The sequence below is a fragment of the Hermetia illucens genome, chromosome 4, assembly GCF_905115235.1.
Source record: "Hermetia illucens chromosome 4, iHerIll2.2.curated.20191125, whole genome shotgun sequence".
NCBI lineage: Eukaryota > Metazoa > Arthropoda > Insecta > Diptera > Stratiomyidae > Hermetia > Hermetia illucens.
In genome coordinates, this window is record NC_051852.1 from 101,181,516 (window position 1) to 101,195,715 (window position 14,200).

Here is a 14,200-nt window from a genome sequence, read left to right on the forward strand (position 1 = left end):
AACTTCATTAAGCTGACAGCTCTCTAACCAAGTTTCTGAAATTAATGCAACATCAATTTTACTCGTTGGTAAGTACTCAAAAAATTCAGTTTTCTTATTTGCTTGGTTCGTTCTTATTTTTGTTACTGGATAGTTGTTACAACAGTTTCCGTGACAGAAGCAGAAACTCTTGCGCAGAGGAAAAGTTAACGATGATATTGATTGACTGAAAGTTGAGTTGTATAGTTTCCTTACATTGAGGAAAATTTCGTGTTACCTGGCTGAACTAGGTTGGCATATTCCACTATTTAACAGTGGTGTTTGCACTCACTAAATTAGGAAAGAAAGCCCCGGAAATTTGAATTGTCTCTTTGAGGCGGCTTTTGCCGCTGTCCACTCCTTTCTGCCAGCTTTTGTTTTAATACGATATTTTCAATTCGTCATTTACATTCTTAGTCGCTGGCTATGTGATGTTCCCCGCAGTTGGCACATTTGGCTCCCGGTTGTTAACTTCGCATTGTGGGAAGTAATGGTTCCCACTATAAATCATGCATAGTGAGATGACAAAGCGAAGAACCATGCCCATACATTTGGCATCTTCTGCACTACGTGGGGCCGGTTATTATCGTAGTAATGCCATTGCACCAATGTATGCATAATGGCTTTATGCGCCCTGAATGAACTCAATTTCGCTCCCCTTTCTAGGTATAAGAGATGAACGCTTTTATTTAGCACCTCCTCGTTCGGATTGATTCAAGCAGGGAAACGCTTTAAATGTTTCTTCAAGTGTTCGCATGGTATGTCATGCAGCCAATATTATAACAATATTTTGATGGTACGCAATTCCGTTGATAAGTGAAGTATTTTACATTTTTAGTCGTTAGGTAAGCTAATATTGGGGAATATGATACCCCAATATCCTCCAGCAAAAGTCTGCGTCAAATTATAATAATTTTTATAGAAAATTTTCCAATTTTCAATTCCCCAAGAATGGCGAGGATGGTCTCATGTTGTTGCTTCGTAATAGTTATTGGCGATACTTTAATTTTTCTCGGTGTTTGTTCCTTTTCGAGAACTGACGGATAAATAACCTCTATAACTAAAACCGAAAAACGATTTCGTGACGACACTTCCGCACTTATAGCCATTTTGGGCATTTTCAGTTTTCTCTCTGAGGAAGACTTTTTTCAGGGAATGCTCCCGGGACTGTTTTATTTCAATCGCTACTACTGGCATTATTAATATTCCTATGATTTTTATTTAAAAAGAAACTACCTTTTAGCCACTTGAATAATATTGTTAAATCACACTTGGAACTTAAAATCACTTCCGACTTCAATTTTCATGTATTCTCACGTACTATCAGATATCGAAAGAACATTAAACTCTTGCAACTCAGCACAATCCAGGATTGTGTGAGACTAATCCTTGTAGAATTTGAGTTTCTACAGCGTAAACAAATAGCGTGAGAAGCCAGAAAGTTGAAGGCATACACTTTCTTCTATTTAAGGCACATTAATAAAAGGTTGTATTTATACAGTCACCGAATCGCTAATTTGTTTCATTTCGTTTCATATTTCACGTAAGATATAGCGGTTCAAGTGCCGTATATATCACTAATCAATATGATATAGGAATCTGTTCTTAAAAAGACGCCATTTGTAACTTGTAATAGATGAAGTACAAATTATATATAAAATATATGATATACATTAATTAATGTTCAATTTATCCAGTCCAAACGCGATAATAAACTGTTAAAATGTGCTTTATTTTAAAATTATCTTAGAAAAATCTATTAGCTTCATCTTATACAATAAATAGAATAAATTTTAATAATTATGCGGATGTAAATGTAGATTTCGCCTTAAAGCATCACAAAATATCACCAATAAAGAAATAATCAATATAACAAACATAAAATATGCTTAGGATACGTTATAAAAACGTTTCAGTATTCAAGGGAAAATGCCGATCGAATGTCCATGAATGAATGGAGCGTTCACCGATTTTTGGAACTAGATTTATAAAGGAAGTCGTATTGCACTTTAAATGAATAACCAATATCGAAAGGACAGAAGCCAAGGTCTAACAATTGGAATCTACCTCTTACGGTCGTTATAGATTATTTCGAATTTTAAGACGAGAATAGACAATGAGATCTAGAATTGTTGGACAATTCAATCGACGATTCAATCGAATTTCCCGGATTGATGTATATATTTTTGATTGAAAAATAAATAGAAAATCTTTGGATTCTTATCAATATAGGCAATAATGGAAAGTGGTTGTTGCCTAAAAAATTGTAATTGAGGTAATTACTGTCGACACGGGGAGATGCAGCATGGTATCAGTGTCGCCAGCATTATGTTTCAAGGCTTTTCTTGCATTAATGAGGAATGTGAGCTTCTTATTTATGTGTGATAGCTATCTATTTTGTGTTTATTGAGAAAACCAAATCACATGGGATTGATTGACTTTTCTTATTTCGAGACGACAGAGGCTGCATCATAAATAAGTTATTTTCTCCATAAAAGCTGTCACGAAAAAGCAATTCTGCTATTAGAAGTAGCTGTTTGGATTGATCGATAAACTTGCTTTCTCCATTTATTTGTTTGGAAAACACTTTTACGATTGTACCATCATTGAAATTTGGGGACGCTCGTCGACCGCGTGAAAAAATGATATAAGAAATACTCGTAGTTGAAAGGAATGTTTCACGACTTTTGCATCTCATCGTAATTGGAATGAGAAAAATTAGAGAGAAGAGGTGGAAATAAATACTCGAAACGCATTTATAACAATTCTCCCCGCCACTAAAAAATCACACGCTTGCGACATGGAAAAAAAATACAAAAAAAATGGCGATAGCATTACAATTACAATATCATTCGAAAGCATATTTATATTTTTAACTTCGGACTTGCACTAATTGTCGACAATTTCCCAATCGCCGGAAATATGAGTTTCCGATTGTTCATTGGTATCGTCAACCCTTTCGATTCGCACATTCCATATTGATGGTATATTCATGTATTCGGGCATAGACTGAACATCCGGAATATCTTCAACTGCAAGATTTCCTTCAGGCCGCGGTATCTCCTCTCGTTGGTAGCTTGTGGACGCATCCAAAGTAGGACTTGTTGCTGTAAATTGCAGCGATTTCGTTAACTTATCCCGTTCGGTTGATTTCATGGGACTCATTGAAGTTGTGCAATCTGATTGTATCATTACATTTTTCATATCTCGAGATAGGGTTGTTTCATCATCAGTATCTTTCACTACACCAGCAGGATTCGCTGATTTAGGAGAATCTGGTTCATCATTGATGAAATGAAGCTTTTTGCGTGGTGTTGTTTGGACTTGTGCATCATCAACGCCACTTGAAATAGGATACTTAATTGGATACTGCAAAACCGGTAGCGAACTGTTTTCATTTGCCGCTAGTACCGACTTTTGCAGATCTTCTTTAGTTATTTCTACTAGTTTCACTGGTTCCAAATTCAAACATGCTGCCAAGGCCCGCTCTTTGGGTTCGAGAACTCTTTTTAGCGTGTCGGGTGACCGAGGGTCAGGCAATAGACTGCAAAATAAAAATAAATTTTAGAAAATTTATAGTATCTACAGTATATTATAAGATAGATTTTGCAATTGTTCTGTTTTCGTGGATGACCATAGCTAATTCGGATGGCCATTATAGTGTTTCCTGTCCGCTCTTTGGGGAAGAATAGTGTAGTTCATCGCACTTAACGTAGTACAAATGATAAGCACAAAGCAACGAGACAAACACAAAACGAACACAGATACCCATGACGACTGGGACTCGAACCCAGAGCAACGAGATTGGGTGGCTGACACTCTAACCCCTCAACTATCCTCACTATCACAGTTATTACAAATCATTGAACAAGTGGTCGAATAATGAAAAAAAACCGACGGATTACCCCTAACGAATACATTTTGTTAAGCAAATGTTTGAGATTTATGAGCAAAATGACAATATACTCTTTTTATTAAGCAATAAAGCGCTTTCTTCTTTACGGCTCCAGTGGGCATTTTTCGAAAGAAATGCTCTTGGGTGCGATATACTAACCTCGACTTGGTATCAACCACTCAAAATATAATTTTAAATCTCATACCACTTTTCTTAAACCACAATTTAATCCACCAAAAGCCTTCGGATTGGTCTTTGGTGGATGATATCATCAGACACTTCATATTATGTTGAATATTAAAACTATTTATGGGGATGAAGTTATGAATCGTTAAAGTGGGTGTAGGTGGTGCTGCTGGAATTTGAAAACGGCCGTATTTCCGTGCATGATGATCAGTGGAGCGAAAGATATTCAATTGTGGCTGACGAACTTGTAGAAAAAATCGTGAAAGCGGTTCGTGACAATCGCAGATTGACATTGATGAGCTTTCTGCGATGTTTACACAAACCTTTAGACTTTTGTTGCGCGAAACAGCCACAGAAGCCCTCGGATATAGGAAACTGTCTTCGAAATGGCTCCTAAAACACCTGACAGAACAACACAATTTGAATCGAGTCAAGCCTCCAGAGTTTTTGGAGAGAATTGATACTAAATTCGCTCCAGTAAGCATTTCTGAGAAAAGTGCGTCTAACAGACAGACAGCTCCGCGAATTACACGTCCCGATCTGTTTGTTTCCTCAGGAGAGCCCGAGCGGCAATAGCCTCCAGAGGCCTTTAGATGTGACTATAATATAAGACCCTCAGAAACAATGAAAGAATTACTGGAGATTTACAGTAGGAGGGGGAGACAAAAAAAACTGGTGCCGTCGCCTAAACCTGGTAAGCCTCCCGATGAACCATTTTCCTAGAGAGCTATATAGCTATTGGACACTATGTGGAAAATGTTGCGGCTAATATATAACAGATTGCTCCCGACTGCAGAGAGTCTAGGAGGCTTATTAAACCGACAATTTGGCCAGATCTACCTTCAACGTTATTAAACTCGTTACTGGATTGCTAAAAATGCGCAACACGGAAAGGGTAATATTAATAAGTATTGCGCAGCGATTGCCGTTGATGTGCAAAACGCATTCAACGCTGCCAATTGGAACCTTCTAAGTAGGCCTTTGGCGGCGATTGGTGTAGCGACTTATTTAACTGCGGTTGTTGACAACTATTTATCAGGTAGAACGTTCTGGTACGACACAGACTATTGTGAAACATCATGTGTAATGATGTTTTCAACATTCCAGTTACTAGTGAGGCCAGAATAGTGAGTTACACCGATGACATAGCGGTGATTGTTGTTGCAAAATACCTCGCAGATGTGAAATTGTATTCATCTGAAGCAATCACTTCTATAAAGAAGTGGCTGAAAGATGCAGGTCTTACGGTGGCGGTGGATGAAACAGAGGAGATGTTTATCGCCAAGCGGCATCGCATCAGAATGAACAACCACATCATCACTTAAAAACCAACAAATAAATAATTGTAGTGGTTGAATCTTACATCTGAATCTTACAATATGTTTGCATTAAGGCGTCTAATGTATTTTGGTCTGCAATGTACCGGCTGCTAATAAGTAGAGTAGTGAGCTCTCTACTACTCTACGCAGGTCCAGTTTGGGCAACTGCGCTGCATACCGCATGCAATGATCAAAAGATGAGCGTGGCTTATTGAAAGACCGCCTTAAGGCTTTAGAATCATCTCAGATGTAGCGGCATACGCAATGCCGATCGACATTCTGGTCGCGGAGAAGATGCGCATCTATGATGGACGCAGTTCTTCCTCTGATTAGCACGTGAAGAACGCCTAAACGGAGGGATCCTTGAACAGATGGCAACAATGGTGGGAACGGGCGGAAAAGGGCCGATGGACCCGCACATTGATTGCCAGCAGTGAGACAAATTATGATCTCAAACAGTTTCTAGCGAGACATAGCGTAAATATGTCCATAGATTTAAACTGGACAGCTCACCTATTCCAGCTGCGACGGTATTTCAGAAACCCTGGAGCATGCCATTGTCCTGGCTTCGCGCAGGAAAGGAAGAGTCTAAACATTTAGAGGAACAGTAGCACCGGAAACTCTAATTGGGAAAGTATGTAGTTAACCACATGGTGGTGGGGCGGCTTCAGTGCAGGTTGAGAAAGGTAGTGGTGGCGAGAAAGCCGCGATTTCGAATGCAATCGATGCACGAAGGTAGAAGCTAAAGCCACGTCCACCCCGAAACGTAATACTCTACGATATTTCCGCGGGGAAAGGACAGAAGTTAAGGAGTGGTTTTAGTGGGTAAAAAACCCACAAGCTGGAACATGTCTTTTGAAAATGTCCACTTCCGAATAAACTTTAAAACAAAACCTTAAAAAGGTTGAGTGGTGAAAGGGATGAAATTTCAGAAGGATATTCCGTATGCAATTATTTTTGGAGGTTATGAAATAGTCCCTATGTTGTGCACGGAGGGGTTTGCAATTAGCAAAGAGTACAATATTTTCTTCTACTATCGATGTTCTGTTGGACATCGACTGGCGATTGTGGTTATTGAACTTGATACCTGGAATCTTCACATTCACTACCGCATCAAATCTTTATTTGCCACCTTATTTATATATATAGCCAACTGAAATTTCAACGAGCACCACAGAAATCATTAAATTGGAAAATGGTACAATTGCAATCATAAGTTCGTTTGTTCCTATTAAACTTCTGCGCTCTATCATGGAAAAAAATCCGTCAACGGAAAAAGGAATGGTTTTCAGAGGTAAAATGCAGCGGGTTTGCGCGATTGATAATGTAAATAAATGAGTATTAGTTATTCCTGAGACAAAAAGTAAAAAAGCGTAAAAGATGAAAAGAAACTCACAATAAATAGTAGAGGAATATACATACCAAGTGTCTGTGCAAAAGCTAGCATCCATTTGAAGTGGTCGTGTCGTCACTTCTAATTTCATATTGCTCTTCTTATTACTCTCTCCACTAGTCTTATCAAATGAACTTGAACTGCTTGGCGTTTCATCCATTGCTTGCCCAATTTCCACAATGCCGCTTTTCGCCTTCTTCTTCTTCGAAGAATGGCCTTTACTAGAGCTTGGATCCTTTTTGTGTCGTCGGTTCGCGCCGCTTCGATAAAGTATCGAATCTTCGTATTCCATTTCATTAATCCTATCAAAAACTTCTATCCTCCTGCTCTGTTCCATTAACAATTTATTTTGCTTTGAAGTAGGGGATTCAGGTTTTGCCTGGATAGGAATATCTAAGTCGATATGTTGTATTGGAGGTAGTTCAAAACATTCTTCAGCATTGATCACAGCTTCTTCTTCGGCTTCAAATTCAAACGGTAGCTCGAATAATGAACGAGAAGGAACTGGCGGCGGTAGAAGTGGATTAAAAATGATCTTGGCTATAAAGAGAAGAATTGAATTAAGAAATATCTTGAGTAGCATTTCCCATGAAAAGTTTGGCTAAATTTTGAAGCAATGCCCAAATGCGGAAATCTCCAATTTCCAATGCCGATATTAGGAAAAATTTTCCCACTATTTAGATAATACGTAACATAGAAATAAATATATGCAACGCACAATCAAAACTGTTATGTTATAATACTTACTTGTCTTATTTGGTGGTTCTGGTGCTGATGACAATCGAATCAGACTTCTTGGCCCCTCTAAAACAAATATCTCCTTGCCACATATCGCCACATCAGATATTCCTCGCATTATTTGCGTGATAGCTTCAACTCGCAACTTATCCAAATTCAATACGAACAATCGTCCTTCATCGTACGTAATTATGAAATTTTTTGAGTACATAAAAACTTTTCCGAAATTCTGTAATGGTTTCGATATTCCCTTAGAAGGGTTTAGCAGAGGTATTTCCCAAACGGGCATTCTGGTAATTGCTTCTTTGAACAGTAGAGTTTGCTGCACGTTGCCGCTGCAGTCAGCGATCCAAAATCGCAGTCCAGGTCGACTGCATATGACGGTTGGTGTTTTGGTTGTTGATGTTGGCGATGCCGGGCAAAACGTACCACCGAAATCGCTCAGAACCTTCCGATCTTTTTTGCCGACTTGTGAAACTTGCCATTGACCATTCTTCTCGCGCAAGCATATAATTGACCGAAATGTTGTAGATACGAGGAGATACTGTTGGCTTAAACTTAATTGGACTATATCGTAAGCTTCGTTCAGGATTTCAACTGATTTACTTAAGTGCTGAAAAGAAAATGAAATTTAATGGAATATAATAGCTTAATTAAATTAGTGTTTCGCGAAGCTATATCATTAATCTTATCCAATTCAAGGTATTGCAATAATATGTTGTCATTTAGCAGCGTTAACTTGTAATTTCATAACAATATTGAAACTATAGTACAGTTTACCAAAAGTACTCTTAACAACAGACATTATTACCTTGAGGTGTGGTGAGAACTTCACTTACAGGCATATTATGGCTACTTAACAACATGTTTAATACTCTTTTGCCAATGAGGCAGTGATCAGGAAGATTAGTAACATTTTTGCCGTCTATTTGCAAATGCGTGTCCGGATGGCTCAAGTGGTTAAAGTGCTGGGCTTTCGTAGCGAAAGGTCGCGGTTCAAATCTCACTGGTGGCAGAGGGATTTGTTATCGTGATTGGATGTCGGACACCAGTCGACTCAGCTGTGAATGAGTACCTGAGTCAAATCAGGGTAATAAACTCGGGCGAGCTGACCGCATTGTCTCCTGCAGTGTATTGTACCGTTACGGCCTTGAATGAAGTGCTCTAAGACACTTCAAGGCCCTGATCCGACATGGATTGTTGCGCCAATGATTATTATTATTATTATTTGCAAATGCTAGACAATCTTATTAAAGGAGAGTGAAACTTTTACCTAGAGCAAAAACACCACAAAATCATATGATTCCTAATTTAATATTACAAACGGGGCCAGGATGAATAGACTAAACCATTTTTCGTTGACATTGATTTTCTCATTACCCAAAATATCTGCCCCTGCAAGCGCGATGCATTACCATTTTGAGCTCCATGGTGTGCGTTTGAGTGTGTATGTGGTGGAGAATTTTAGCCTCCTTAGGCGGGGGGTAATCTCATCGAAACTGTTCCGTGTATTCCACTTCCTCATTACAGGATGGGCACGTATTATCTTGTAGAATCTTGGATACCCTTTGCAATATATTAGTTTGGTCCTGACAAGAAAAGTTTACCCTGTTTGGCGGCATTTACGTTCTACCGCTTGTCTTTATGAAAATTTGTTTCCAGTTTTTGATAGCAGTATTAGCAAAGTTGCTGACACTCCACATGGCAAAAATTGAAACCTCGCTAAAATATCCAAGACTTCATGTTCCTCTGCCCCACAGTGACCAGATACCTAGATTATGCCATTCTATCGTATTGAATCTAGAATAGTAGATAGTAGAGTGTAAACTTCTACATTCTTGAATGATTTTTGAGACGACCAAAGCACTGCTCAACACCCTCAGCGCAGCTTGACTAACTACAGGTTATGATGTGCCTGTCCTTCAATTACTCGGTTTGTTGCAGATTTTAAGATGGCATACAGTTCAGCTTGAAAGACTGTTGGTTACTTTTATCCGGAAGTTCGATTCCTACTTCACACACGTGTTCTCTTTTTGAGTCATTGATTTAGAGGAATTCAGTATACCTCGCCAGGTATTCTTTTGATTTGCCTCAGTTCCCTTCACTTTTGAGGATATATTTATTTTTCCTGTCATACAGATGTATGAAAATCCTAAAATCAGAAGGCATTACAAGAACTATATCCACATTTCTTTCAATGCTATGTGCTCTTCGTGCCCGTTGTTTGTCCATAGATTTAAACGTATTGGTCTATAGGCTGATCTCATTGTAGAGCTTTGAGTTCTTGGCAGTGAGGCTTGCTTACAATAAAGATTCTTTTATTTCACATTAATCTACCACACTACGGATGCAGAAGCGAATATCATCCTAATAATAGTAATATAAATCCACATTACCACATGGAGCCTAAGTCCTCCCGTCGAGACAAAGCCCGAGCGCAGAGCCCATAGGCTGAGAGATCTCATTTAATTTAGTAGAAATCAAAAGCAAATTATGGGTTACTATCAGTAGTTTTGTTGGTGATGATTTTTCGCTTTTCTAACGTTAGAAAAGCGGACGGACGTACGAACGGAATTCGTCCCTTGCTTAACGAGGTTGATTGTAATTATAATTTTTTTCGGAAGAGTTCGATTTTGTTCAGATTTATCTTTACCTCATGCGGGTCCACGTCTGCTTCTTTTTAGCACGAAAGTACATACTATGAATAATTTGTTGAATAGTAAGATTCCCAAGATTTCTATTTCTCTTTACCTATTAAAGCTCTGTTAGATTATGGATTTTAGGTTTTCGATATATTTACATAGTATAGCCATAAGTCCTGCCAAATCAATCGAAAAGTACATCATTAGAAAAGGGACACATAGAGCTTTCAAACAACATTAAAGGTATGAAGCGACATTTCTTGAGCTGCATGCACGATGCTGGCCTTCAAACTCTCCGAATCGATGTAAGTTCGATTGCAGACAGTCTTCTCTAACTTAGCCCAAAGGCTGTAGTCCAGAGGATCCAAATCTGGGCCGCCTGAGGCCCATTCATCCGCGGTTATGAAGTCAGGAACATGCGCCGCTAACCACTGCTGAATTATCCTGCTGGAAGCACCACGGCTTCTCAGCGAATAGAGATTCACTCAGTGGCTCGACTACATCCTCTAACATCTTTTCGTACACGCTCGCATTGGTTTTGACACCGGCCTCGCAAAAATGAATACAGTTACTCCGTGATATGAGACGCCCCACCGTACCATGAGAGAAGTCGGATGGTGACGACGTTGGACTCGCGGAGCATTTTCTTTGGCCTCATAACAATTGTGAAGCATATACTCGATCATTTCGCTGGTTGAATTTTTCCTTATTCAGTTTTGGCGTTCAACATATGGTTAACGCACCGCCGGTACTCACCGAGACCGAGAACTTCTCGTAAAATACGACTCATACTTCGAGTTAAAACGCCCATTTCCGCCGACATTCTTTTCTGCTAGCGGCGAGGATTGCGATGAACACGCTCACACACAGCATGCACGAAATTCGGGCGACAAACAACATATTTCCACATTGGTACAACGCAATAATCGTGATTCATTTTTCGTAGTTACCGAAATTCATCGTGTTGTCGTTCAGGCGCTACTGACCTTCGGAACCAGAAAGTCGCAGTGCGCAGTGTTACACGTTTCGGTGGCCTAACATTTCTCGCTATGCGCATCGACTGACAGAACTTATGGCTATACTATGTACATATCTAACCGGGTGGGAAAAACGGACCACTCTATTGGTTGCATCCACAGAAAAAAAAACAAATCGGAAACTGGAAGCTCAGGCGCTTCAGGTATGAAGGATTTTGTTGATTTGTTATGTAAGAATATTTCTCTACACGATGGTTCCATTTATACCGAGAAGACTAAACACAGTTGGAACAAATCAAGTGTCTAAGAGATACGAAATGCCAGTTCCTAGTCGGGTAGGGAAGAGGTAGCCAACTTGTCGGTGGCCCTTGTGGTTCATGCATTGGTGTATCGGTGTGTCAATGGCGCCTCGATGGTTTTCTTGGGTGTGTTTCCCCATCCCGTGTGACAAGCCATAAACAACAACCATGTGGCGCACACCAATGCATAGCATCACATACACGCCACGAACACAAGAATCAATGCTTGGAGTTTTTCTTGCGCAAGTACCGAAGAAGGTCAAACATGATTTTGTCCATCATACAAATTCAAGCACTGCCCCGGGAGAGGAATCTCCTATTTGCAGCTTTCTTGATTTATACCTAGCTCGAACTGTATATACGTTGAATATAGTATTGATACTTTATGAGTAAACATTTATCTATTTCAAATGTTTTTTTTTTATTTTATAAATCAGAGGGCCTCGCGGAATGTGCCTTGCCTACATTAAATTTAGGTCTGGCCCCGCCACTGTTCAATTCGATGTGGTACTGACATTTTATTTCTTAGGGAGTAGTAATTTGACGCGAATGGGGCAAATTTGACTTACTACAACTTTGTTAATAATAGTAAACTTTCGAATATGGAACAATGTAATTCACCTAATGTGTGAGGGTTTACAGTTCCAATCTTTCTATTATTAGGCGTAACCGTTACTAAGAAAAGTCCGTGAGACAGACAGAAAATTGACCGATTCTAATAGAGAGCACATACAATCGCCAAAAAAACGCGACAACAATTCTAGTTAGGTGCTCTTCTGATTTACAACAGAATGATTTGCGGATAAATAGACGACAATGGAATCATGACATGGGCAGGAAATGGATTCAATGGGGAAACACATGACGTATTTTTAGTGGATTGAATGGTAGGTTTTCGTTACATTACATTCCTCCGATCAGCCAACAGATCACGCTGCTAAAATTGAGGAGAGGAATTATATTTTTCACACCGCCGATATTTGCGCGATCAAAAACATAACGTTCTTCCATGATCAGTGCGATTGCCGGACTTGAAAATAATCGAAAAGGATAAATTAGTTTTTGCCAAAGGACAACACGACCAAAATTATATCAGATATATGTACTTGTCCTTGCCAAAGCGGATGTGTGAAGTGCTTAGCAACTAAGGCAGAGCTCACTATTGAGGTCTATCCTATCCGGCTACCAATTCTACTTACGTTTTTTTTTATTAAATTTTTTACACTTTCTATTAGTAGTTCTATTAGTATTGAGGTAAAAGTAGCCAATCTAATAAAGGAAATTAATTATTATTGTCAGTTAAGTTCTCTAATATTTGTTCCATATCTTATACTCTTGTCTCGAAGTGTATATTGACTCAACGTATCGTGGCGCTGAAAAAGTTTTAATTTGGCACAATGAAGTGCAACTACTTATTCGACAAAAAATGGTTAACTTTCGAGTTCAACTTTGAAAATATAGAAGAATTGTCGGCACTGTACCCTGGCTTTTAATTTTCTTATCTCTTCGACATGACATTGTGAGCCTATAAAGGAAACAGAATCATTTGTAAATTAGCCACAACATAAGTGACGTAAAAGTAGTAATGCAGGAAAATAATGCAAAATATCCAATAGGAAACATTCTGTTCATTTCCTGGCTTAATCTCAAGGCGCCCGTCATTGTCGCGTGCTGCCAACTCCAACTACACAATTAGTGTGGATTGCCTGAAGTCCGCCCCTGGCGCCTTGCCAGCCAGAATATTTATCGTTTCGAATTTGCCAAGGCAACAACCACGTAGCTAACTGCTTGCATCAATGCATCGACGTCGCTATCAATTTTTTTTCTGTTCTTGTCTTGCAAATGTCACGACCTATTTTTCGGGTCTGATAACGTGCCACGCACATTTCGGACAATCTAATTTTGCACTTACCGCTTGATAGTCGAATTCGGTTAGAACAACAACTCCTTGCTTGTCCCCTGAGAACAGTTTCATGCCGTTCTTCGACCATTCACAACACGTAACCGGTCCGCGATGCAGGTCTCGGATCGTGTAGCGTTCAATTGGTTTCGTTTTCGTGAGCGGGGCTGCTAAATTCAAATCGGGCGGAAGTTCTTTTTGTATTTGAAAAACGTTGACCTGGCCCGAGGAATTTCCGGCGGCCACCATGTACTCCACGGAGGAGACAACGCGCAGACAAGTAATGGGCGATGTTCCCTGGCGATAACAATTGACGTCAATTTTGAAGGGAAAGTTCTATGAAAAAGATGAACTCACCTCATTACGAAGCTTTTGGATTTCCCCGGATGCTCGATTATACCAAAAGACGATGCCGGCATCCGTCCCGAGGGCAATAAACTCCGGAACGGCAGCCACGGATGTTATGTTCAGGTTCTGTGAAAAGATACCTTTCTGAATGCGAGCCGGGACTTTTTCCAGCAGATCAGTCAACGGTGCCCATTCCCTTAGACTTTCGACGTCATAATTATCCATTTACGGTACCGTAGTGAGAAGAACCTAACCGTAACTTAATACGCGCCCCTAACAAATGTGATTCACTTGTAAGAGTCGGGAAACTTTGTAAACAAAATGTGTGCCACACACGAAAATATATCATCTGACGGGCAACGGCAGGGCTGTGCGAAACCTACTGTCAGTAATCAGCTGATGGAAATGATTGGGGACCGTTCTGAGGATGAATTGCTTCGCACACCCTCAAACAGAAAGCGAATCAATAACTGAGTATGTGTGCA

At 39.6% G+C, this 14,200-nt stretch overlaps 1 protein-coding gene across 1 annotated transcript; it reads right to left on the reverse strand.

Moving 5' to 3' along the window:
• Positions 1-1,729: 1,729 nt before the first annotated feature.
• Positions 1,730-13,965, reverse strand: LOC119656292 (WD repeat-containing protein CG11141). The gene is made up of 5 exons (XM_038062728.1): positions 13,725-13,965; positions 13,380-13,664; positions 7,559-8,162; positions 6,841-7,351; positions 1,730-3,562 (listed from the first exon to the last, which is right to left on the reverse strand). The coding sequence occupies exons 1-5, from the start codon at positions 13,938-13,940 to the stop codon at positions 2,908-2,910; spliced, it is 2,271 nt and encodes a 756-aa protein (XP_037918656.1). The 5' UTR covers positions 13,941-13,965; the 3' UTR covers positions 1,730-2,907.
• Between the last annotated feature and the right edge of the window lie 235 nt (positions 13,966-14,200).

Coding starts and splice junctions, on each gene's coding strand:
- LOC119656292 (XM_038062728.1), bottom strand. CDS start 13,940: ATGGATAATTATGACGTCGAAAGTCTAAGGGAATGGGCACCGTTGACT. Junction 13,665..13,724: donor TCCAAAAGCTTCGTAATGAG/GTGAGTTCATCT, acceptor TGTTATCGCCAG/GGAACATCGCCCATTACTTG. Junction 3,563..6,840: donor AGCTTTTGCACAGACACTTG/GTATGTATATTC, acceptor TTTATTTTGCAG/TCTATTGCCTGACCCTCGGT.